This window comes from Molothrus ater, chromosome 4, assembly GCF_012460135.2.
Source record: "Molothrus ater isolate BHLD 08-10-18 breed brown headed cowbird chromosome 4, BPBGC_Mater_1.1, whole genome shotgun sequence".
NCBI classification, from domain to species: domain Eukaryota; kingdom Metazoa; phylum Chordata; class Aves; order Passeriformes; family Icteridae; genus Molothrus; species Molothrus ater.
This window is the reverse complement of record NC_050481.2, coordinates 26,516,581-26,543,320: the sequence shown is the minus strand read 5'-3', so window position 1 is coordinate 26,543,320 and position 26,740 is coordinate 26,516,581. Positions and strand designations below refer to the sequence as shown.

Sequence of the window (26,740 nt, the reverse complement as noted above, 5' to 3'; positions counted from 1 at the left end):
CATGTGAGTGTCTTCCTGATTGCCTAATTATAGGGATTGTTACTAATTATAGTAATGACTGTCAACAAGCAGATTGTATGGACAGGTTTATGGCACCATGATGGGAATTGCCTGTTTACAACCAAATATTTTCAACAAGTAGTTTTCATATGGGTGAAATCCTGTTGCTGCAAATGCTGACAGGTATACAGTAGTGCAACAATTAGTTAGTGAGGAGGGCATGAAATTAGTTATTACATATATATTTTTATATTAATATTGCTATATTTATTTATTTATTATATTGCATTTAATATTGCAGTCTTGGTGTCACTCTAGCATTCAGGTGAGTTGTGCTAACACACTTCTGTATTTTTGGTTTGAATCATTAATATAGTCCCTGTACAATACGAGTGCTGAATATTCACACTCTGTCGTGGGTGACTTTTAGTTTTCAGCATCAGATGTGGAAAGAAAATTTCTTAATTTGGTCTTTTCTGCTTTTTGAATATGTACATTGTGCATTGCACAATATGGCATTCAATTGCAATCACATTAGGATACATTTCTACAAGAGCTTCTAACATGGGAATCTCCACATGTTTCAGAGTTGGTAATAATAAACATAAGGAATTCTGTATTCTGTTTCAAAGCTTCTGAACATTTTGGATCAATGTTTTGAGCTGCAAATCTCATGGAAACAAGTTCTGCAATGGCACTTATTGTGAGATTATAAATGCCGTGATTTTGTGAGATTCTAAATGCTGGAGATAGTATGAGAATTGTATTTTGGCATTTTCACATCTGACTCTGCCAAAAGGCAAAATCCAGAGATGCAGAGAAATCAAAATTAATCTGATGAATGAATAGGTTTTGATACATTTTGACTTCTCACTGGAAGCTGTGGTAGCAGAAGGAAGGCCTCTAGCTCCAGAGTTATTTACAGCCATCCTGAAAAATTTCTAATGAAATTTCTATTCCTATTCATCTAATTAAATTCATCTATGACCTGCAGAATGTTCCCTCCGTAACCATTGATCTCCACACAGGTTGGAAGGAAGCTCCAGGATAAAGAGCACTGGCTTTCAAGTAATCAAAAATTCTTTATAACTTAATCCAATAGGTCTCCAAATGTACAGTATTACCACCTATCTGTGTGCTGCATTGGCAAGCACAGTTATCACCCTCCTCTGAACTTCACAGAAGAGTTAAATGTTTCTTGAAACAGAAGAGTTAACTCTCATTTGAGAGCACATACATTAAGATTTTCCTTTAAGCACTGTTGCAATATCCAAAACGGCTCAGATATTGAGAAAAAGACATTGCCCAAATAACTTTGAGGTGGATTTTTCTAAAGCTTTGGGTAGTCATTGGATTCATTAGAGTGCTGCATTCCAAAATTCCTGGCAAATTTCTTCCAGAACTCACTGCGTCATTCAGTACTTTCAATGTATCTATATACTTTGATGGCTCCATTGAAAATTACCTTCACTAAGGAAAGAAACAATACTTGTGAGCCCTGCAATTAAAATTGTACTGAATAATTGAATGTTTAATACTTGATTTTAAAAAAAAGTTTGTAAGTTTGAGTGAATATTGCTGAATAAGGTACTCTCAGAAATAAATAGCTTACGAGGAATAGAAAACTGGAACAACCATCCCATAGCAACCACACTGGTATATATTTCTGATTTGTTAACTACTCTTCAGCCAACTTTGATAACAGCAGTGGAGAATTACAGTACAAGCTTTGCCAAAGACTCCAAAACTACTATTTGTGTCAAGAAATCTTTGTGTGTTAATGGTGTTTTCTTCTTTTTTTTCTAAATATTTTTTTCCTAACAACAAAAGAAAAAAACTTAAACAAAATCAACCCTGGGCTTATTCAAATCTTAGTTTCCTCTAAAAAATTATTTCCTCTGCTTCAGGAAGTTGGCAGGCAGCAAACCACTTCTAAATCAAGCTGCAAGCTGGTACTGCAAAAAGCAGAGTTTATTGGTACCAGACATCTGTAAATAAGTAATTGACACTCATGCTATAACAATAAGCAATTCCAAAAAAAACTCAGGGAGCTGCCAGAACAAACAATTTGCAACGAGCTCTATCCAATGCTATATATCCATCCGGGTCAATCCCATCAGTGGTGGTCAAAATAACAGATCCAGGACCAGCTGGAGCTCTGTAAAGAGCAGTTGTCTCCTGCTTTTGCCTCTTCCTTCCTTCTGCAAAGACTTTCAGTGGGATCCCTCTGCACAGGTAGGCTCTGAGCTATAGCAATGTTATCCAAACAATGCGCCTGAATCCAAAGCCTCTGGAATTACTGGGATTTGGACACAGAACCAAGGTGAGAGGCATACTACTTCCAGGGGAAATAGGCTCAACACTTCAGCTTTTGAGGGACCTGAGTCACTAAAACATGCCTCCTTTCTTTGGGTCAGTACTGTGGGGTCATGGCTCAGGAACAAAGAGAGGGCATTTGCCTTTCCCCGCTCTTAATTATTGTGTGGGATACCATTAATGTTCACAGTGTCTGCAATAGGATCTAACCACTTTTTGAAGTAGCTTGCCCCCTGTCCCCACCGTTTCAAGCTTTGGGCTGGCTCCCACCCTTGCCACCTTCAGCTTTTTCGATGCTTTCCCCTCACCTCCTGCCTTTCTGCCACAAACAGGGCTGTGGAAAGCTGTCAGAGCAGTGAGAGGGGGCTGCAGCAAACATCTGGGGCTTCTCAGTAACTCAGAGAAGCCAGGTAAAGTTGAACAAATGGTAAGAATGGATACAGGGTGTGTGTTGTACTGTAAGCATTCTTTGGTAGTGGTGAGCATGTGAAAAACTGTATTAGCTGATAAGGTACTTGAGCTGAAAGTCTTTGTTTACCTCAGTGAAACACTAGGATTTAAATGAGGCAGCACAGACCTTGAAGCTAACTCTGTTTCTCCACTCCTGTCTCATGCAGCAAAAGAGAGATATCATACCTCAGACTGGTAAGCAAGGTAAGAAACCATAACTTTATTATAAAACAAAATTAATGATTCCTTTGTGTACACTGTGCCCAAAGCAAAAGAAATCCAAAACAACTGCTTTCTCTTTGTCAGGACTACAGGTAAGCTTGCTTGGGTGAGGAAGAAGTGGTTGTTTTTACTCCAACACTATGGGCAGTTATTTTCAGAACATGTGACTGACAACCCAAAGAACAAAGTTTCTTTATTTTTTATAAACGTGGTCTTGATATTACATAATTCTCCTAGCAATTACATTTTTGAAAGTTAGAGGATAGGTCTCAAAACTCTTAAAATCCTGAGCTTAGAGCCTCTATTATATGAGTTTCTGCTGGGTTTGACCTTCAGGATCCCTTTCTTAATAGGCTTTCCTAGAAGGAAAGCAAACTGGAAGGAATGAAAAATACAAATTTTCTTTGATAGCACTTACTTTTGCTAGTGGGGGTGATGATGCAGAGCTCCAAAGTAAAAGCAGAGAGGGAAGCAATAGTTTAGGAATGTCTCTTCTCAGCCTCTGCCCAAGATATTTTTGGGTGTTTGGTGAGGACTTTTTTTTGCTGTTGCTGAGACAATGAGCTGGAAAGTCAGAATATGCAGAAGATGGCTTAAATTTCAGTGAATTTTGGTTTAGGTAGCAGATGCTGGATGTATGCTGTTGAAAGTGTTGTTATAGAAGCAGATAAATAATTTTAATTGTTTTCATTAAAAAATGTTTAAAATCATAAATACTATAGGTTGCAAACAAAATGAGACAAAGCAAATAGTACAGTAATAGATACACACCCACATTTATACTGTAAATCAAATATATGTAGTTACAAAGTAGAAATCCATTATTTTTAGGAAAGTTAGTAAGCATTTCCAAAGAGATGTTGCATTGCTGAGGCTATTCTAGGCTAATAGGAAAATTATTTGAATTGTTCAGCAATAACATCTTGTGTACTTGTGTCATGACAGCAGATTTCTGAAACGTTACTGAACCAAACTCATTCTTAATTACCGTGATGAGTGACACAGTGAGTGACAGCAAATTATCCCAATTATCCCAAAATGTAGCTGTTTTTTTATTCTCAAACTGATGTATATTTCCACAAAACATTGACTGTCTTCTAAAAAACCAAAATTCAGTCTTTCGAAACTGCTTGCATGCTACTCCATTCAGCTGTGTGGCTCAGCATTTCTGGTGTGCAAGGAACTGCCTGTGCCTCTTGTTTTTGTTCGCAGATTAAATCTCTGAAGGCTTTGGCAGTCTTTCCTGAAGTCATTGGGCTCTGAAAATGCTCACAATTTCATTATGTTGATGTTAAGTGTTGGAATTTTCAAAGGCCTACCAACCAAATATTGCAAATGACAGTAGCTAAACTTTTTCATTTTATACGGTCACTTGTGTGATTTGGAGACCATTCCATCCCCCAAATGTACATCTGTTGGAGCAAAGGGATACCAGAAACATCTAACAGGGATATCAAGACCATTGCTCAATAACCACAGGCATTATTTTGCAATATTTATTGTGCTCTGCAGGAGTTTTCCTGGGATCAAAACTTGACTGGTTTTATTAACGGTATCCGCAGTTATGTCACATGGATTGTTTCATGTTATTAGAGCTGAATGCTGTGAGTTGCTATTTCAGAACTGCAAGTTATAGATTTTGCAGGAGCGCATTTGCATGCTGTAGCCTCCAACTATGTAATTTGAATACCACCTTTATCCAGCATGAGTCCCTCTGGTATGTATCCCTATCCAGGAAATGTGTCTGGATACCTTTCCCACTTAACCTGGTTGATTTTACATGACACAACCAGATGCATTATTTTCAAAATGCATTCTTGATTGTTTAGGGTTAAACCAACCCAAGAGAAGGATACAGGTAGCTGTCACTTAAACCAGTTTTGTAGAAAAGATGTATGGGGATTTTAAGATGACCTTCATGTTCTTTACCAGAACTCAGCCTACACACAGACATAAGTACAATCAGATGTTTTTACTTCCATAGCTAAGATACATGATTGTTTTTTTTCAATTGATTTGCATGTCTTTCTGTAAAGAACTATTCTTCTTAAGCAGCAGGTAAGGAAAAGAATATGGGTAAGATACTTGGGGAGGAATGTGAAAAGAAATTTAATATATTTAATCTTATTATACATTTTTCTACATTAAATTCAACAGGCTGCAAATATATTTGCTACAAAGCTTTGTGTAAGAAATATCTCTATAAGAAAATACATCTCATTAAACATTTCCTGTAAATAAATTATCCCAAATAACTGTGTTTTGCAAGAGCAAAATGGTGGGTAGGCCAATAAGAAGAGCTAAAAATGCTGGGACCCCATTTCTGCAACTCCCCTGCTAATTTTCTTTTATGGGTAGTGAGCACTTGAAGCAATGAGAGTGCTTGAGTTCCTCTTCTGAGTATGTTCTGTGTCAGTGTAAATAAAACTTGTAAAATTGGTTCCTGGACTTTTTTAGTATTTTGCAATTTCTGAGCCTTATTCCTGTTTCAGTGATGTTGGAAAATGCTGGAGTAAGAGTTGTTTCCAGTAGGGAAGGAGGTGTGTGAAATACTCTTGTGCTTTTGACTCTTATGAAAGATAAGGGCAATGAAGCTGAGGTCTGTGTCCTAATTAGGAAGGCTGAGTCAAGTAGTGTAGCTAAGCTAAAGCTTTAAGGCATCCCACTGGTGGAAAAATGTATCAGATAATGGTAATGTGGTCTTCAAAGTTAAACTACATACTGGCCTACCCATGTTGTGCAGAACTGAATAAACAGAAAAGTATCTTTTTATCTTTGTATCATAGAACATGAAAATGGGTAATTAAAAATGGGTAATTACAACTTAGCAGTAGGTCAATTATAGAATCAGACTTCTTTAAAGTAATATCAGTCTCTTTACCAAAGTTTATACAAAGTAATATTTGAAAATAAGTAAAATTTTAAAAGTTTGAAAATAAGTAAAATTTTAAAAGTTTGAAAAGACCTGGGAGACAAGTCACAGGAGACAGGCTGTCCTTTTTTAACCAGTACACAAATGACGTAGGGTTGGCAGCTGTTTCCACAGTCTACATACTTCTGTCATTCCTGGCAGAACACTCCGGAGTGAGAGGACATCATTTTCAGGCTGAATACATGCTGGAGGCTGGTATGCTGTGACATCACATGATGTTTAACAAGTCATTTGTGGTCATGCCATCTTCTTACATCCTCTTCTGGAGGAGAGGAGATGCTCACAAGATCCAACTCCTTTTTCTCTGCTGTCTCGAGAACAAATCCATTATACTGCTGCAGAGTGCCATAAGATGTAAAAATCTGAGTTTGTAGCACTATGCTTGAAACACCTCAACAAATGCTGAGGTGTTGAATATATTATATTATAACAGCAACAGAGAAACAACTTCAAAGCTCTTCGTGTTCAGTATTTCAACACTGCTATTTCTTTTGGAATTGTCTATAATGCAAGAATGCTTAGGCAAGGAAAGTATATTTAGGACTAATGAGGAACTGCCTGTATATAATTCTGGATTCAGCATGCACACATATTTGCTTCATCTGTTCAACCCAACGCATATTAGCAGTAAACTGAGAAAAATACAAGCAATTAAGTGCCTTATTATGACATTGAACTACATAAAGCATTTCAATTTACCCATGTATAGGAAGCAAAACCCTGTTTAAATGCCTCCTCTTAGGTAAACTGCTGCTCTCTTGAAATTTTGAGATGGCCAGTTTTCACCTTCTTCATAAGGGCCTGGAAAACATAGCACTCTTGTCCTGCAGGAGTGCTTCCTTGCTAAATGTCAGCCCTGAATAACGAGGGCATGTGGACATTCACAGTAACTTTATTTCCATTCCTCACACCTGCAATGTGGCCAATAATGTGTTGACAGATGAGTCTCCCTAGCATGCACTGCTTCCTATAGGAGTACAATGTATACAATTTCTGTAGAAAATCCTTACCACGCTGTAGACCCACTGTAGCACTAACACTGAACCCCTGAAACATCGTGGGACAACACAGAGAGGTAAGTGACATTCATTTTCCACTCTACTTGTTTGCATACTAGCATTTCCCACAAACTGGAGAATTATTTACAGGAGAACCGCGCGGTAGGTGAACTCCAGCTACGCTTGTGTTTGCCACCAGCTCAAAAAGAAATGCATTTGGTGGGACTTCTACTCATACTCTAACTGTTACTTTAGCCACTCCAGTTTCATTTGCAGTCCCCCTTTTCCACCATGCCATAATGCATTAAACACATAAAGCCACAGTCACTCAATACTATCTTCCCAATCCTCATTCAGATCTTCTGGCACACATGAAGTCTTGATTTAGAAGAGGAGGTCGCATCTTTCCATACTTTACAAGACAAACCCTTGGCACAGTCACATCGTTGGAAAATCTCCAGTCCATGGGAGCCTTTCTTGCGCTGTTTGGTGCACACCTCCCCCTGATGCAACACAGGCTTGCAAATTTTGGTCCAGAAGTGGCGAGCACAGCAGTGTCCCTCAATGCAGTCTGATGACCGTAGGCAGGGATCACCTTCATGTCCTAAAAAGAGCAACCAAATTACTTTATCTCATGGAAAAATGTGAAACTACAGATTCCGTGCAGACTTATGCAAATGAAACTGAGCAAAAGGAGAGGTGATATTTCCACCTGTGGCTATTTGAAGGATGAAAACACATGAGAAAATACTAATTAGGAAGGTTCAAGGGTGTAATTCATGAGACCTGCCATATGACTTAGTAAGGAGAAATTCAGCTGCAGGATTGTAAGCAGAATTACAAGTGTTCAATTACATGGCTGCTACAAGAGGAGGATGTCTGCAGTCTTGCACAACTGATAACATGATTGTCAGTCCACATCTGATACAGAGAAGAAAGCAGATGCTGTTTCAATCACAGAAACTGTCGGTTGACATTACATCACTTTCTGAGTCATGCTGTGATCTCTCACAATAGACATTCACTCCCTGTGAAATTACTGCCTATTTCTGGTTTCTACTGCTGTATCTTAACAGCAGTAGATTCATGACATGAAGGAACAGAGCAGTCCAGTCCAAATGTGATCCTACCCTTTATGTGTGACAGCTTGGATCGGGGCCTCCCCAGGTTGTGCCATCCCAAGTCCTTGCTCGCATAGTGACCATTCTTCTTGTTGCGTGGCCCTTCTAGAGCAGGGATGTGAGGAGTAAGGATGCTTTCAGTCACTGGTATGCAAATACCTGCAAGGAAAAGACAGCCACTCAAAGATTTGAATAAGAGGAAAAGCAGCTGAGAGACATGTACTGACCAGGTCAGGATAATGAAAGCACCGGGGGTTTGGCCTCAGTGAAGCTCAGCTCTAATCACACGTTCACCTCTGGTTGCTGCACTTAGCCTTACCACAGCTCTGCTTCACTCACTGTCAGACAGTCTCTCTGTCCCGCTGCCTTTATGGCCTGAGCCCCTGGAGAGCTCCTTACAGACGTCTCCATGGAAATGCAAACAGTATGGTTATAACCCTCCCCAGGGAGAGTAGATTCAGGATTCATTAAGTCTCCTTTGCTTCTTACAATATGACTTCTGTGCAGTCTTCCAGTGAATCAAAGCACACTGAATTTAGAGCTGTGATTTTAGGCAGCATTTTTGTGTTCCTCTACCACAAAATATAAGAAAAGACTGGTAATACCTGAGCCCTAAACATAGAAATACTATTAAAGAAAATTAGGCAGAGTGGATCAAAGTAGACTATTAAGTTTTCTTGGCTTAGAAAAAGAAGAGCTACTGCCCAGGAAAAAATACTGTTGCTGGGAGCACTCATAGCAACAGACGATGTCAAGAAGGTTGATTTTCTGCAGGAAAGGCCAGGGCTGGCAGCCGTACCGTTGTTGCAGCGGTTCCCGGGGCAGCACATCCCGTCCCGGTGGCAGCGCTTCTTCTTCCTGCGGCACACCATGCATGCGGACGTGGCTTGGTGAGGGCTGTGGCAGTACCGCCCCACCTCGCACTCCTTGTCGTTACTGCAGGGATAGGCCTGGAGGGGAACAGAAAGGTCTACAGTGAGGCACGCCTTTGCACAAGGAATGGATGCAGCCTGTTAGAAAAACAAAAAACAAAACAAGCAAACAAACAAAAAACAAGAAAACAAACTGCCACTGAAACCTCCAAAATAAAACAGTAGCTGAGGTAATAATTCACGGGGCTAGGAGATGCAACTAGGGGTGCTCCACTGCAGCAACAAAGCAATCTTTAAGCTCACACAATTGCTGGTCATTCCATAAAGAATAAGAGATGCTTGCTCATGGTTTCATCTTTCCTTACTTCAAACATATATGGGCACAAGAGAATTCATATTTTTGTGGATTCAGGGATCTGATTCATAGGCAAGAGCTTAAAACTCCACAATGAACAATCAATACAGCCATGAAAGCCAGTTACAATACTGAAACACACCCTCAAAAAGGTAACATTTAATTTTAAACTCTGAGGAGGCATTCTTCCTTTGGCAGTTGTCAAACCCACTGGTTTATTACCAATAAGCTCAGTGTTGTCACCATGAGTATCTGCATCACACTCATTGAAATGTCTGTAACTGCACCACTCATCTCTGGCCCACACCAGTGGGACTCCTTGGAAGTGACCAAACATCACTGGTCAGCATTTCACTTTGATAACCTTTCATTCCCTTCTGGTCTCAGTATACTCCTTATACTTGCCACCTGCTAAACCACACCCTGTGGCATGCAGCATGGAATGTATTACAGAGCACAAAATATCTTGCACATATAATTCCCTACAAGCAGATACATGGGTATACAATTCTTCTCTATTCATCAAAACCAGCATTACCTCACAGGAAAACAGACTTTAAAAAGGAAAAAGCAAAAGCAAAAGCGCTGCATTCTCCCATAAAAATAAAGAAAACTTTGTTCCTACAAAAGGAAAAGAGAACATTCTTGAAAGAGACACAATAATACACACTGCCATATTCCAGGATGCTTTCTGCTGACTCCCACACAGCTACAACTATGCTATCTGTTTCAATCTAATTTTACTGCCTGTAAAATTAATTATAGATTTTTTTTTCCCATTCCTCAAAATTATTCTTGAAGAATTTGTTTAAATAAAAAAAAGATGACAATAAATTTTGTGCACTTCCTGGAAAATTATGTTTACATTTCCTCAACTTATTTTCTCCAGTATTTCAAATAAATAAAACTATTGTTTTTCAAAATGATTTTGCAATTAATTGCGCATCCTCCCACAAAAAAGCTCAACTGACTAATTTCCAGTGTAGAATGATTACTTAACTGTAATCATTTTTGAAAACAAGACATATATTTCTCTCAGAAAAGAAAAACTTCAAGGTCTTTAGGAATCCACTTTGAAAGTTGCTTCTTTAGGTGGAGAAACTCTTGTTTATCTATCTTCATGCAATTCTGTTGAGAATCACATAAGAAACAAGAGGTCTTCAAAGAAAACCTAATTTCTCTCATGTCAGTAGTGGGAGGGGAAACTATGCCATTTCTCATGTGACTTCATGAGTTGTTTGTCAAAATTTACTTTACAGTACCAAAAGTGCTGGCTGGGTATTTCCCAAGTGCTGTTGCCTCATTACTTCTGCCCTCTGAATATGTGCCTTTGAGAATTTTTCCAGGGTGCAGCTGTTCAGAGTAATCTGAACTATGTGGAAGTCTTTTAGCCTTAAAAATGGACATTTCCTCAAGAGGATGAAATCAAAGGCCAGATCTTTTAAGCTAGAAGTACCAATAAGAGATAAATAGAAATACCTTTTTGGTACTCTTAAGGCATAAGCAGATTCTACTTATTCTAGCAAAGTGGAGCTAAAGTGCTCTTTCCTCAATCTCATCACTCCTGTCCCTCATTTTTCCAAAACAAATAAAGAAAACTGACTTAAAATTTATTATATAGTTACCATAAAAGGAAGACTTTCCTTATTTAAATTGTACCTTACTAACCTATGGATCTTACAATGCAAAAATAGAGCGATTTTATATAGATTTGTGCATGGTTATACTGAGTTTGGAAAATACTAACTCTGCTAGCTGGAGGAAATGCAAATAAGAAACAGATGGACTGGTTAAAACCTGGAGATGAAGGCATTTTAGACCCCTGTCTGTCATCAAGACCTTCATAACAGCATCTTTTTTCCAATATGGGCATGTGGCATACACCTGCAACTTGTCAGCAAGAAGCCTACTTGCAGTTTTATTTTGGTTCCTCAAATAGCTTCCTAAAAAAAAGAGTTCCCTGATCCTGAATGGTGCTAATGAATGCTCTCACATACCATATCTAGTGATTGTTTTACTTTTGGCTTTTAAGCTGAGTGACATGAAAAAGACATTTTAAGATATGCATCTAATTGTCAGCTCTACGCTCTGTCCTTGAGAATGGTGAAAGTAACAAAAGACAACTTCAAAAATTGCTAGGAAAATCAACAGAACCCAGCCTTTCTTCCCAATCTAGAGGCCGTTCCTAAATAAAAATGATACTTCTGAATTACGATAATCCAAAACTGACCTACCTAAGGCAAATGACTGCAGCACATCAAAAAATAAGTCTGTTACATGTAGCTTAGATAATAACTAAAAGATCCACTCAAACGACCAGCTACCAGCCAGCCATACAAGAAACCCTCCTGCAAATGCCTGCTGCCACCAACTATTTTGATCTGCCAAAGTCACAATCCCTTTATAGCCTGGCTATCAATCACAGGACCTTGAAACAAAAATGCCTATATAGCCTCGAGTCTATTTCCTAGTCACTAGACATTCATTAGAATAGACATAATTCCTGCTCTCAGCAGAGTAATTCCTATTGCTGTGTAGCATTCATTATAGAAACAGAAAAATAAAATAACATATTGTGTACTTAGCCTTGGCTAGCAGGAGGGTAATGCCTCCATAATTATTCCTTTATTGTCAGTTGAGTCAATCTAGGTACACTTCTTTAAAATACAGGGTAGATAAAACATACTTGTAAAAACGTGCATGTTAACTATTATCTATATATAAGTCAAGGTTTCCAAAATCTCCTGCACCACAGTGCCTGGAACAGAGTCTTTACGTTCAGAGAATTGTAGAGAACATTTCCTATATACAACACAAAGACACAGATCAGTCCCATATGGAGAGGGAAGAAGCAAGCTGTAAACCAGCTCTACTTCCCCAGCAATGATAACTAATTCTATAAGGCACATCATCCCTTCACATTCTTCAGCTACACGTATCATTTTCTGGTTGTAATCTCCATCCACTAAACACAGCTTTGATAGCATGGGAAACCAGATGAAACTGAGATAAAATACATAGCCCTCTCTGAAGCTGCATTTAAACAATCTTATTTTTTTATCCTGCTTGCAGGCAAACAAGTCACCCGTAGCATGACATGAACTAGATGTGCCTGTGATAATGAGTCACGTTTTCAGAATGTGTTTTCTGATTAAGAGCATTGTTTACTGACATGGTTTTTCCTAAGCCATTCCAATTAGTTTTGTATCCTTGTATAAAAGATACTGTTGATTACTTGTCCAAAACCGTACAGCAAAGGCATTTTTGCAATGTTGGAGGATTCAGACTAGATGTTGAAATGGGTGTTGCTTGTGCTGTGCCAAAGTGTCACCTGCATCAGTCCACCAAGACTAACCCTCACCTGCCAGGTCACAACAATACTGAGATTTTAAATTTTTCTCTTGGGGAGAGAGAATATTCCTTCCCTTCTGAATTTATATTCAAAATTTCATGAATGCACAATAGAAATACTCAAGGAAAATTATGCAGAGGATAGAAGACAAAAGTTGGGGATTTTTATAGTTGAACAAGTCATTCCAAGCGCTAAAATCTTCCTTTTTATATTAACTTCCCAGGAAGGCTGGGTAAGGAACTGATTGTCTACCTTCTGTGGCTAAGTGGGTAATGTCATTCCTATGATTTGAGAATCATGCAGCAGTGAGGTTTATGCTTACCTTTGTCTTTCTCCTTCTGACAGAGGAGCTCTTAGCCCCTTTTCTCAGTGCAATGACACTTTCTTGATATTTTTGCTGGAGTCATTTGCTATCACACATATTTTATAGGTACCACAGAGTTTCACTGCAAGCTGTAGCAATATTAAGTGGTGAGATTGTTGTGCTAAGTCAAACAGTTTGAGTCTCTCTGTCTGGCACTATAAAACGTAATGGAGAAGTACTCCAGGGGGAAGAGTAAGACAGACGCTGTAATGTGCTGAAGGGTGAGAAGACTGATGGCAAAAATACTTTATTGAGCTTTGGGAGATAAGGTCTTGAATTTCAACATGGCCTCCAGCAAATATTTGAAGACCATATTCCCAGCCAGTGTCTTAATCACCAGGCTCTCATCTGCTCGTATTAGGATGTTTCATTTGTTTTTATGCTGAAGTACTCCACACCGTATTAGATAATCACGAGTCAGTGAAACGCAGAAGAGCCACTGGCATTTTCACCTGGACTGTGTCATCACTTATCCAGCACAAGCAGTTGAGACACTGCTGGCTTCAGACCCACCTTCAACGCTGACAGGAGCCGTGCCCAAATAGGTGTTTTGATGGAAAAGATATCAGTAGTGATTCCCCCAGAAGCAATTAACTTTTCTTAAAAAACACATCATAAAATCCAAGTGTAGAGTCAGTCCTGGCAGAAAATCATGGCTACTACCCCTCCCAGCAGAAGAAACAGCATGGAGGTTGTCCATTAGCCTTTCACTGTGGATGCCAAGCAGCACTCAGTGAGACAGATGAATCTCACGTACCACTGAAATGACAGTACCACTGTATGTATTGTTCTGCATACTCTGCCAGATTTGGTCCATACTATCATTCCCTGATTATAGTGGGGACTGAGTGGAAGAAGAGGAGAAAAGCTACAACCAGTTGTACAGCCAGGAAGTGAGAGCTCTCCAGAGCTCCCAGGTCAGTCCTTCATCATCCTCTCTCACTTGGCAATGAGGCAGTAGCTATATTGCAAAGGTGAGACAAGGGACTCAAGGAAATGGACACATATATTAACCCAGGAATTGCTGGTACCCATATGTCAGAAAACTAATTTAGGCGTTCACTCAGTTTTGTACATATTATCCCTATTTATTAATATCCTGTGCAAATGCCTGTGCCACTAGGCTGTGCTACCACATACTACAGACATCTGCTGTCAAAATCTCTTCTATATCACATCTACACAATCTTTTATATTTATACAATGTCTGTGAGACTGGTTGCCACAAATGAATTGGTACTGCAACTCAGTTTATTACTCACTTGTTACTTAAGGAAAAAAAAGTTATTTTCTCCATTTCAATTAATCATGCTTCCGTACATTTTAAAATAATGACTGAAGGAGATGGAAGCTGAACTCTCTGTAGCCAATATGCTGGCTAGATGATCAAAACTGTCTTGAACTATAGGCAAGAGGACAGAGTTTCCAACCTCCACTTGAGAGATGAACAAAAGAGCTTGTTTGCCTTTAGTCTTGGGCATATTGCTTAATATTCCAAAGCCATCAGGCACAATGAAGCAACCAACTGGCTCAATCATGGTGAGAATCTCTCCTTACCATCCTGCTTTGGACAGGACAGAACTATCTTTCAGAGAAAGGACTTGATCCCCATGGAGCAAACATATGAAATAGCCACAGGGGTGCCATGTTTTCCTTTTCTTTTCTCTTTCTCTGAAGAATTAGTAATCCAAATTAAAAGCATGCCAATAAATTAGGAAATGCAAACATATGCTTTAACCAAGTAGCCTGCTGTCAAGACTAACTACAAAGAATGCAAGTCATTGTTTGGCTCCCCAGTTGGGCCTGATTCTGAGTTGGGTCTCAAATTTGTTTTGGCTTTTAACAGATCAACATTGGTGGGACAGTTGTATGCAACATGTGGCCTGTAGAGCTAAATGAATACATCACATGTGGGATTCGTCCTACTCGCCTCTTTGGAGACAGTGTAAAGATTCTCTCAGAAGTCTGAGAGAAATCCTAACATGATCTCACAGGATACAATGTGATAAAGCAGAATGGAGGGGCTAAGAGGGGAATTCAAAGCCTTTTAATAACCAACAAACAAAGCAAACTCCCAGCTCTTTGTGGGTTGTCTTTTTTCCTGTAAGGCAACTAAACTACTTACTGAGAGCTTCTCAGGTGTATCCAGAAAAATCCACCTTTGACAGACTCCAGCCTAACTTTCTCCTAGCTGCTAAGCAGACATGTAAGATGTGGATGAGAAATTACCATTATTTACTATTTTATTATTAATCCCAAACAAGAAAAGCCTTTATCAGCAGCCATCTGGAGTGATGTATTTTTCCCACAGCACTGCTGATGTTGCTTTTTTCTATTCTTAGCTCAGCAGAGGCATAGATGATAGCGAGAGATCTCACTGTGTGCAAGCACAAAGCCATGGTTAATTTATCCCACAGAGGAAATCATGCTGTGCTCTCAGACAGCTCCAGACATGGATCCTGTCTCAGACTGAGAAACCAGAAACTCTCAACTCTCAGTGACTGCTGTGGCACAGATCCTTCCTAAAAGAAAAACTTAACAGTAGTTGCAATGAAACAGTTTTACTTCTTTCAGTTGCCATAGCAAGTTTAATGATTCCATTTTTCTCACCAAACCTTGTTTTTGTTAATATAACTCTGACCCATTTCTCTCTCAGACCTAAAGAGAAAAGTGCCATATTCAGCCTCTAGATTCAGTACAAGCACTTTCTTCTAGAGATAATTTATTTTTAACTCTTCAATTTAACACAACACTGCTGTTACATGAGGTCTGATTCACAGAGTGCTACATCATGGATACATATATTGCAGCTTCCAAAGATCATTCCTTCAAACTGTGTGGATAATGGTCCCAAAAGCCTACATTATTAAACAATAAATATTCATTTTTCAAAGGAATTCTCAATCCACTGCTAGACCACCAGGGAAAGAACATTTCTATGATCTGCAGTAGTCCAGCTCTCATGATTTGCTAGAGCCAAAGAAAACTCAGATCTTAACAACCAGAAAACAAACCTCACTGAGGTCCCTCTGAACCAACTGAGGCAAGACTCACAGGGGTCCTCTCATAAGTTTTCCTTGTCCAAACAATAATGCCATGGAAAACAACATCCTGTTCTGCAAGCACTAGGCAGTTGTGAAGGGAGCTGTGCTCAGGGGGAGTGTGTAGCTGCATCTGGTGGAAAGAGAGTTCAGACACCTCCAAATAAACAGGGGAGCTGTGCTGCCCTATTTCACACAGCACTGGTCAGTGTTAGCAGTGACTCTCCCAGTGCAGACAGGAAAAAACCTCCAAAGATTTTCCTGAATGATATCTCACTCAATGTGACTCTCAGCCCACATAATGAATTTCAACAAGCATTTTAGGTCTAGACTATCTAGATCACTCCAACCTATTCTACAGCTTATAAATATACACCTTCTCTTACAGAACTACCTACATTTTGTGTCTGTCATAGTTTGACGCTGGCGCAATGCCAGTGCCTTCATGAAAATACACTCTCTCCGGTTTCTGCTGTGAGATGAGATGTGACCAGGAATAAGCAAAGTAGGCCCCCACTTAGAAATAAAGACTTTATTAACTACACTACAACTATATGTAAAAAGGAACACACAGGAAAAATGAAAACCTTACATTTCCTCTTGTCCCCACTAAATTTCTAATATGTCTATCTCCCAAATTTCAACTCTTGGTCTAGCACTACTTTTTAGACAATTAATTCTCAGTTCATCAAGAGGAGTCTTTCTTGTGCTATAGGCTTCTCCTGGAAACACTGTTGAAACTTCGTGTGTTTTTATGTTACTTGTGGCACTGCTTGGAGAACATCTGCTATCATGACTTCTTCTTTTCATGTCTAGTGCTCTCACCACTGAACATGGACTAGAGCTGCTTCTAGGGTTGTCTTTTAAGGATGCTTTGTCCCGTTCCAAAAAGAGCACAGTCTCACTTTTGGGACACCTGTCTGCCCCAGATTTCACCCCCTGGGGCCGAGGAGTACCAACACTGAACCCTCTTGGCTCTGAGCCATTGCCTCCCCCCGGATGCAGTCTCTGTGTCACAGGAAACATGGTTCTGTCCATGGCTATAACAAGGAGAGTCCAGCTAAAGCCACTCCATCATCTCTTCTCCCTTAAGATTCTTCTCTCCCAATATCTTTCCCTTGCTCAGACCTTCATCACACTTGCTCATTTCTTTCTTCATCTTCTACTCTCTCTCTCTTCTAGGAAAGGTTAATGTTCTGTAAAGTTTTTATTGTCTAAAAAGGGGTTAAAAACTTGGGCTCTGCCCACCCGGAGACTCCCACAAGCGGCCAGACACCTTCTCACTGCACCCCCCCCTTCTCTGCAAGCTGGGCTGTGCTGCCAGGACATGATACCGAATTTCAAGGTGGCACAGGCTCTCTCTCTCTCTCTCTCTCTCTCTGTCTCCTGGGGGGGCTACTCAATGCCTCCTGGTGCTTCTCTCTCTTCCACCCTTCCACCCTTGGGGTCAGGCCTACCTCTTCCGGCTGCACGGCTTTTCCCCTCCCCTGCCCAGCCAGCAGATGGGCCGGGGGAGGTCTGACCTGCTTCCCTCGTGGAAATTCAAGAGGGCTTCCCACGGGAGTGCTCTGTTTTTAACCCCTGTGTTCTCAGAGGCGTATCCAATGTCCTCAGTGGCCACACTAGGTGCTAATATTTAAATCTGAACACCCATTGGTGTGACCACCGCATCTTAGAAAACCTACTTCCTCTCAAATTATGACAGTGTCCTACTGGGAGAAGGTAGTGTCTGTTTAAAGCTGGCCTTGGCTTCAGAAAGACATATGGAGGAAGGTAATCTGAAAGAATGCAAGTGGATCAGCAAAATTTCCTGGAGGACACTATCTCAGTTAAACCTGCCTTAATTTAGTGCATTTTACATGTGGCACGAAAGTATAAACACAAATGTTTAACACTTTTAGAATAATCCACCTTAAAATTTTATTGAACTTAATTCACCTTCAATTCCTCACCATACTTCTATAAATTTTAAAATAATGACTGTGAAGGAGGTGGAAGCTGACCTCGGTAAAACCAGGTAAAACCAGAAATGAGTTACATTTCCAAGTAACTTAAAGGGCAGCACAGTATGCCCAAAATATGCACAGATGCACATTGCTTATCACAGAACAGCATCAAACTTGCTCCAGAATACAGCAAATACATTGTTGTCCCTGAGGGAGCACAGCTATGAGTTTTCCAATTCTATCCCCTCTTTAAGACAAATTATCACCCTTAGGTCCATATTGGCATCACTCTGCAGAATCCTCTTTTCTCAAAGGAAGCAAACTATGTTTCCTGCCCCATGCACAGTGTACATACAGAGGTGCTCAGCTTTTCCCTGTCTACCTGGTATTGTGACCATGATATTTCATAGCAGTGTTCCCTCCTCAGCATTTGGAGAGATCACGAGACACCTACTCTGCTTGATCTTGAAGGTGGCTTCCTGCTCTGTAGAACTGGGACCTTACAGAAGAGATGATTAAAGAAGGTACAAAAATTTGGGGAACATTCAGTTTGACCTCAAATCTTACAGGGTCTGTCTCAATGTGTCTGATTCATGTTGTTTGGTGAACTACCAGCAGCAGCATCACAACAGAGCATCAAAACAATGTTAGGTAATCTTTAAAGTCAACAGTGTAGCTCTAAATCAATATGACAGGAAGCCTCCAAGTCTTGATTTTATGTCATTTTCGAATGCATCACCAAAGGCTGCTCAAAGAATGAAGGTTTGTTAACACATATTTTGTTCTATGTCCAGTCTTTTCAGCAGACTGTTCTTGCCCTTTTATCTCTGCCTTTTCCCCACTCTTTTTCTGAAGGTTTTTCTTTTTAGTTTTGTCTCTAATTGGCTATTTATCACCTATTTCAGCATGAGAGTCTTCTGGCTTCCTGATCAACATGTTTACTGCAATGAATGAGCAGTTGGAATACTAAGAATCCAGATGAAAACAGCTAGCAGACCCTATGGCTCCTAAAGTACCAGGCATTAAAACAGAGGGAAATACTCAGATGATGTGGTTGGGTGTAGAATAACATTCCTGGAAACTGGCAGCGAATTACTGCTCAACACCTGGGTTTGAACATCTACAAATCATGGCACACTGTCAAGGTGGAGCTTTTATTGGGAGCTATCTCTGCAAGCATGTATACAGAGCAAGAAAAATGAGATGACAGCTTTACCTTCTGTAGTATTCCTACTAAGCAAGTAAACTGCCTTTGCTTTCAAACATTCACAAATTCTAGAAAAATGAGGGGGAAAACCTGTCTTACTGAAGTCAGTGCAAAAACTCTTCTTTGTCTGCTACACCACCTGGAGAGAGAATGCTTTCAGGTTATAAACATTTGTGCAGCATCTGCAATCCTCACCCTGGAAATGACTCTTTGCTATTCCTTACAGAATACACTTTGCATTGCAGAATACAAAGCATTTAAGACACCATTTTTCAAAATGCGCTTTCTCTGCTTCTCATATTTAGAAGGACAGCCCTGAAAACATGAGTTTGTGGCAGATGGAGAGACAGCCAGATGCCTTATGTCTGAGAAGGATGAACTGCAGTCTCCACCTCGGCAGACTGCTGACCACAATCTAACATCAGTACTGAATGTCAGCATTAGTCTCCTTCCCTGATGGTCGTCTGTGTGGGAACACCTGACTCATATGCCTCTTCCAGCCCCCAGTTCTTTCTCTATGCGTCAGAAACCACCACTGACATCTGATATTCCAAACACCTTCCTTCTTTTCCTGTTCTACATGAGTCCCTCTGCAACATGATGGCTGTGACTGCTCCATTGCAAGGGGAGCTGAGAATGCCAAAGCACCTACAGAGAATTGAAATCAGACATGAAATTCCATCAGTCCGGCTTTAATGTCAGAACAACCAACCAACTCTGAGGTACCTGCACCAGCTCCCACTTTCCAATCTCTTGTACCACAGGTGATTCAGAGGCATTGCCACAGAAGTCCATGAGTTTTAAGGAAAAAGAAAGAAACAAAAAAAGTTATTATTTCTTCAGTTTTTACAATTGGTCTGCACAAATGAGACTGACAAACAGGACAAGTCAATAATGCAGCTTGGGGCTTTCCTTTTCAAAGCACCAAGAAGAATTACAGTATGAGAGTGTAGCTTCTCATCCTGACTCATTCTAGGAGCAGTTGTGCTTGGATGAGGAGCCAGCAGTAGTTAGGCAGTGGGAGAACCTGCAGAAAACCAGCTGTCCTGGGAAAACACTTGGTTACAGCCCCCTGAGGGCACAGGCAACCTCTGTGAAGTGCTTAGACTCATCCTGCTGCTCAGCTGACTCCTCAGTAAGAGAAAAATGAAAAATTGTAATTCTAGGCTATTAAGGCAAATTATCACAGTTTACTCAAAGAAGGCCAAAGATGACAAGGGGAAAGGATTCCTAAAAGCTCCATTAAAAATGCCATTGTACTCTTATTATATGATTAAGTTGGAACTGCCTACCAAACTTCAGCCTGCGGTAAATAACGTAGCAATCAAGGTTTCAACACTATTCACCCTTTTACCCCCTTTTCTTTTAAAATGCTCCTGGTTAATTTTGCACAAACAAGAAAACAGGAACAGCACAGCAAGGCAAGAATAGCTTGTGAGTAAAACCAGATGAAGACTAACATATTTACATAGTGTAATGACTTCACTATTAATTCAAACAAACCCAGACGCCAATTCTCAGAAGAGAGAGAGAGCACATGCAGTCCAGGAGGCAAGAACAGGGTGGCTTCAGACTACATTTATGTCTGCAGTCCCTGAGTTAGTAGAGACTGCTCTTAGTTTCAGTCTGCAATAGTCACTGGGGGACCATCTTTCATTCCAGACACTGTACTCCGACTACACCCTCTTCTCAATCTTATGGGCCCCTTTCCATTTTCAAGCAAGGCTTCCTTTATGCTAGGGACCATAACACAAAAGAGGCAGAACAGTAGGATTTCAGAAAATATCTGATTTGTAGGGAAAAAAACTCCACCAAATCCAAGGAAATGAAAGAAAAAAGAGAGGGGAAAGAAAGAAAGAAAAATAATCCTATACAATTTCTGAATCCAGCCAAAATGGACATTGTCCTATTCTAGTCATCGTTAGCAAGAAATTACCTTGAATTCTGGCATTTAACATGGAATTAGCTCTAAATCTGTTCTCCACCCTCAAAATGAACTGTTCTGCTGCTGAGACATGCATTTATCCTCTTCCCTGCTACCTTTTATCCTATCTTCTGAACTTATGTTTTCAAGCACTCTCTTCTTGTCTGAAAATAATATTCTTTATGTGGAGTTACAGAATTTCTTTTGTTCCTCGATGTCTTGGATGTTGGTCAACAAAAGGCATTAAAAAGTTTAATCCCCTGTGTTTGGCACTACATCAGACTGAGAGCAATTTCTTTGTAACAGCCTTTGGAATAAATAAGCATTAAAGCAGGGGTGCTTTTTCCTTATACTGGTCACCCATACTTTATAGTGGGTGGCCCTTTCATTTATCCCATTACTATATTTCCACTTCTAAAGCTAAGCCAGATGCAGCAACCTGATACTACTTTTTAGTTCTTGCAACTTTATTGTAGTGAAAACTTCCATGTATATCTGATTCTTGTTAGGAAAGGCAAAGAAGCAGGAACCATGGTAATATTGCACCACCTTCTTGACAACTTCTATTCTGCATGGGCTGCATTCCCCAGGGTACTGCACGCTTTGTTAGCAGGCATTTTTCACATTTATATGCCCTGGATTGCAAACACAGAGTCATCCTGTATCTGGCCTCCTCTTGCTGGCATTGTAACCTCACTCAGAGGCAGCCTCTAGGTGCTGTGCTGTCTAGGTACTGTGCTTTCTTAAAATTGTACATGATCAGTTCTTTACCTGCTAGATAGCCTACACAGCAAAACCAACAAGGGCAGAAAAGATTTCAAGTGTTTTACTTCATTGGTTTTGTCTACCTTTATTTTTTTCTTTCTTATTTCCTTTATACCCCCCAAGGTAGTGGGGTATAAATGGCTTGCTGTGCCAAGGCCACATAAGAAGTACACAGAACAGAAATAATTCATTTAACTGTATAATTATTTCTCTTTTTTTCTGAATTTGTACCCTTCTTTTCAGATGTGCTAAATATAAGTGATAATAACTGCAATAATTATCTCCTTTACAGAGAGACAGAAACACAAATTAAGATGACCATATTTACCAGCCAAGTGGGAAAAAAATGTGTCGTACTTTTGAGTGATACCCATGGAAGCATATTTTAGAGAAACAGCTTGATTTTTAAAAGCATATTTTACAGACAAACTCAGAACTGGAAAAATCTTTCATAACATGACTATGCGCAGAGTTCTCCTTAAATTTCATGTTTAAATCAAACACTGACCATGGCTATGTAATCATGACAAGAGAAGATTTCCTTCCTTACTTTTGCTACATTGTTTGCTGGAAGATATGGAGATATGACTTACTGTTTCCCTATACTTCATATGACACTCCAGGGAAAAAAAATAATTTCAGTTAGACAGATAAAACTATTTATAACTAAGTCTTGGGTAGTTCAACTAGCAGTAGTGATGTTATTCAGATCCTTGATGTTATTTGCATATTTATATTTCTGAAAATATACGTACATTTGTAATAGTTTACTGCACACAAAGTGTGATTCACCTATTGGGCAACAGATTATTTTCCTACATGACAACGAGGCAGAAAAACAGACCAGGCTGACATGAATTAAAAGTACTTCATCACAGAAAAGTAATGAACACTAGGTGGTTTTCCTTAGTCATGAGAAGGGTATTTCCCAAGTCAAGCAATTCCCTTTCAGTTTCCTGCTCTTCTAAATCTCCAGGAGATAGGATTGCTCAGAATATATTAGAACTAAAACAAGAAGACAGCACAATTTCCTTTGGGCCATGTCTTTAGCTCTGATGAGCAATTGGCCCTGAGGATCTCCCTCCACCTGCACTAAACCAACTCTTACATAGTGGTGGTTACACACCTGCTCTTGTTGGAAGAGCTGCAAAACCCACTAGGCAGTTCTTGGCATAGCCAAGTGACTAAATTCCCCGGAGAGTTTGCATATTTTGTGAAAACTCACAGGGGAAAAAAAACCCCAAACCAAAACAGAAAATGACCCCTTTTCCACAGACCACTCATTCTCAAAACAGGTACAATTCCTATTGTCCTAAGAATTTTCTCCCAAGTAGGAAAATCAGCCCATAAATTAAGTAAGTACAACTGTTTAAAAATTAGAGTTTTTTCTTAAATTTGGTGGATTTTCCTTGAAACCAACTCAAAGGTTCATATGAGATAAGAGCATTCCGCACTTTGCCTACTCAGAGGATCTCTCTAAACTGAGGCACCGGGGCATGGCCTTGTGCTACGTTCTGCCTGAAAGCCCATAATTGGTCATTTTGGTGCACTATTCTCATTTTAATCAAAAGCTCCTCAATTAGGCATGTCACTTCAGGTCTTGGCCCAAAGGCAAGTCAGTGCTTATTTTAAAGGGTTAACAGCCAAGAGATAATTTATTTTAGAGAGGTAAACTTTGTCAGTATAAATAAACTATCAGTCAAAATTCTTGGTTTGAGAGTGTCAGGCTATCTTCACCTGCAACAATAGGATGTATTAATTACTCAATACTTAGCTCAAGCTTTAGCACATAGTGTATTTTCAAAGACTTAATCTAATGTAAGTGTATTTTTCAGGTTTATTCAATAAAAGAGATTTTTTTCCTCAGTTAAACCAATGCAATCAGGCTGAAGCCCACATGTAGACTGAGTGAAAGAGCATGAGCATGGATACTGAGCAGTCCTTCAGTAAAACTTGTCGTAAGTGTAGTGTCTATCAGTTAGGCCTGTGTATGCTTCAGAATATTTCTTGAACATAAAATACAGATACATTGGTATTTTGATGTTTTTCTAACACATTCTGAGAGAACATAATCATTCTGCTGCAAAACATCCCTTTCCAAATATTTTCTTATTTTTCCTTAGATGGTCTTAACAAGACTTACCATGCTTGATCATGAGACCTAAAAAAAAAAAAAAACAGGAAGAAGCACATCCTAGTGCAGTTAGTCCATTTTTCTTTAAACAGAGGACAAAGTAGGTCTACACACACCCCCTTGCAATCACTGACCTATTCCTCTGCTGTAGTTTTAGTCTTCATTATAAAACTCAATGAAGCAAGATGGGAGGCACTGACAATATCAGCATTTGCAGCAGTGAAACAATTTGTCACACCACTAAGACCCAGCCATTTGTAGAGTGATGGCCAGTAGAGAGTGCATGCTAAGAGCAAAATACAAATGCCTGGATCCTCCCCAGCACCTCTTTCAGCTATTTATACAAACGTTTGCTGACTTTCTTTCCTCATTTCTTTTCAGCATCAGCTGCTTTTTACCAATGCCTAAGCCACAGTCATTTACAATGCACCAAAAATCAAAATTAATGATCTTAGAGTCTTCAAGTCAAAGCACATCTGGTCTGGAAACAAGACTGTGTCTTAGGCCCAACTTCCATGTAAATACACATCTATCTAAGTGGAAAAACACCCTGTGTGTTACAGATTTGCTGAGGAACGTGCAGCAGTACCCTTATCATTCCTATCAAGTGTAACTCAAGAAAGACTTTTGAGACGTTCAAAAGAAAAGCAGCAAGCCACAAGTCTAAATGAGACTCCATTAAGCAGAACTCTGCTCATGACTCTCCCAGATCACTGTTTTTATTAGCAAGCTACACGAATAACAGTAAAGCTACAGTGCTTAGCAGGCTGGGTGCAAGCACCCATCCTGCCAGAGAGCTTTTAGATGTTGAATCCGGCACTGCTGCTATCTGCTCTGGAAGAAAAAAACTCATGTAAACAAATGGAAATTTTGTGTTTGGCCAACAAAGGGGCTTTCCCAGCCAAAATCAGAACGAAGTTTTAAAGTTATTTGATAAATCAAAAGGCTAAAAAGACATGATCTTGTAATCTCTCCCTAATGTGAGCAGTCCTCACAGTGATACCATGGTTTCATTGAGCTTCAAAATAGATTTACTCATTACAGACTTACCTCATGATCAAAGATTTGAAGAGCCGGTCATCAATACATGGCAGAAGAAAAATTATTAAATGTAAATTTTCTGCTGTTTGGAAGCATTCACTTTCAGTTATTTTAAAGCAACTTGGACACAAGTTTTGTGTCTTTTGAAAAGAGGCATAGAAATGCTTTGTTCTAATCACTGAAAAGCTAAGACCATGTCTGTCAATTTTTCAGAAACACCACATCCATTTATCTATGTACTGAGTAATGTCATGGTCTGACAATGTCCACCAAAATCCATTTGGTACATCTGAAATGGAACTCTTAAAAACTTAAATAATCTGATTTGCAGACAAACCTAGTCCCTGAATAAATGTCATTAGAGCAGTACTTCATTCAGAAAAAGCAGCTATAGAGCACTCCATAAATCTATTTCTGCTTCCTCTGTGCAAAACCCCAGCTTCAGAGTTAAGAATCCAGTCCAATACTACAGAGCAAACACATCTGAGAGAATAAACCAGATAAAAGGCCTGATCCTAAGTCTTTTCTATTGGTAATTATGGCTGAGACAGTACTTCCATTTCGGCTGCCTCATACAGCCACCAAACCTACTCCAGAAAATTGATTTAAGTACCTACAAAGCATCCCACAGACATGACCCCAATAATTTTGATGGGAATAATGACTGAAGGGTTTGTCCCCCGAGCACGAACACAGCAAAGAAACACAGCTAATAATACCTCATCTCCACAAAGGTGCAAGAAGTGGGTAAAGTCACCCTTAATTTGCTGCCATCCAATGAACTGCTGAACCTTGCTTGTAAAAATCAGGAAATAGCACACCTCAAAAAGTATGCTATCTCAAAAAACCCACCACTTCTTACTGAAGAGTTTGCAAGAAGCAAGACTAAGGCTAGAAAGGAGAATAAAAACAAGACTAAGAAGAAAGGCTACCAACAGTCTGACATGGATTTTCAGAGAAGAATCACCAAGCAACACAAGCAGGGAAAACCTTCTTAAAAAAAAAAAAAAAAAGCTGTTTTTTTTAGAGTGGTCTTGGGAATAAGATATTAGGAAAAGGGAAAACAGCAACAAGAATTGCCAAGAAGCAGATATATAGATACAACTTTAGAGGCTGGTCTGCACCCAAAAGCAGGACTGGTGAGTACTCTGAGCAGGCCAGGCTATCACAACTTCTACACGAAAGCTGATGTGTTCAGGATTCCAGGGAGGGAGACATACACATGCTCCCATGCTTGAAAAATGTACTACCTACATGTGCATACACCATACTAAACCCTTTTCTCACCTAATAAGAAAAGCAGTGATGAGTTCATTTTAAACATTCCTTCATTACCTAGATATATGTCACATGACTTTATAGCAGAGATACAACATGGGACCATGCTGGTGTATGGCAAATAATAACAGAATATAACAGAGAACTACTTAACTTGCAAGTGTCATTATAACCGTGCTATATCTGCTTATAATTTTTTCTACTGAGGGGCAGTAGAGAAACCTTGGTTAGAGATGAGATCTGCATTGTTTTAAGCAAAGCAGAAATAGGAATTCAGGGCAAATGCCAAAAAGGTTCAAATCTAGCTCTAAAGGGAATTTACAAAGAGATTAATGAAGTCCAAAGCCTTTTAGGATAGGACAACAAATCAAATTGAAAACACAGCTATTCCAACAAGCAATCTGTATGTACTTACATAGTGC

At 39.6% G+C, this 26,740-nt stretch overlaps 1 protein-coding gene across 2 annotated transcripts in view; it reads right to left on the bottom strand.

Annotated features, from left to right (window-relative positions):
* Positions 1-2,966: 2,966 nt before the first annotated feature.
* DKK2 (dickkopf WNT signaling pathway inhibitor 2) overlaps positions 2,967-26,740 on the bottom strand; it is a 41,963-nt gene continuing 18,189 nt past the window's right edge. The window contains exons 2-5 of one of the 2 annotated variants that reach the window (XM_036381480.1): positions 11,416-11,425; positions 8,839-8,989; positions 8,049-8,198; positions 2,967-7,522 (exon numbers count right to left, since the gene is read on the bottom strand). In XM_036381480.1, the coding sequence (XP_036237373.1) occupies positions 7,272-7,522; positions 8,049-8,198; positions 8,839-8,989; positions 11,416-11,425 (562 nt within the window). In that variant the 3' untranslated portion in view covers positions 2,967-7,271. The remainder of the gene's footprint in view (positions 7,523-8,048; positions 8,199-8,838; positions 8,990-11,415; positions 11,426-26,740) is intronic. The other variant, XM_036381479.1, reaches the window with a different exon arrangement.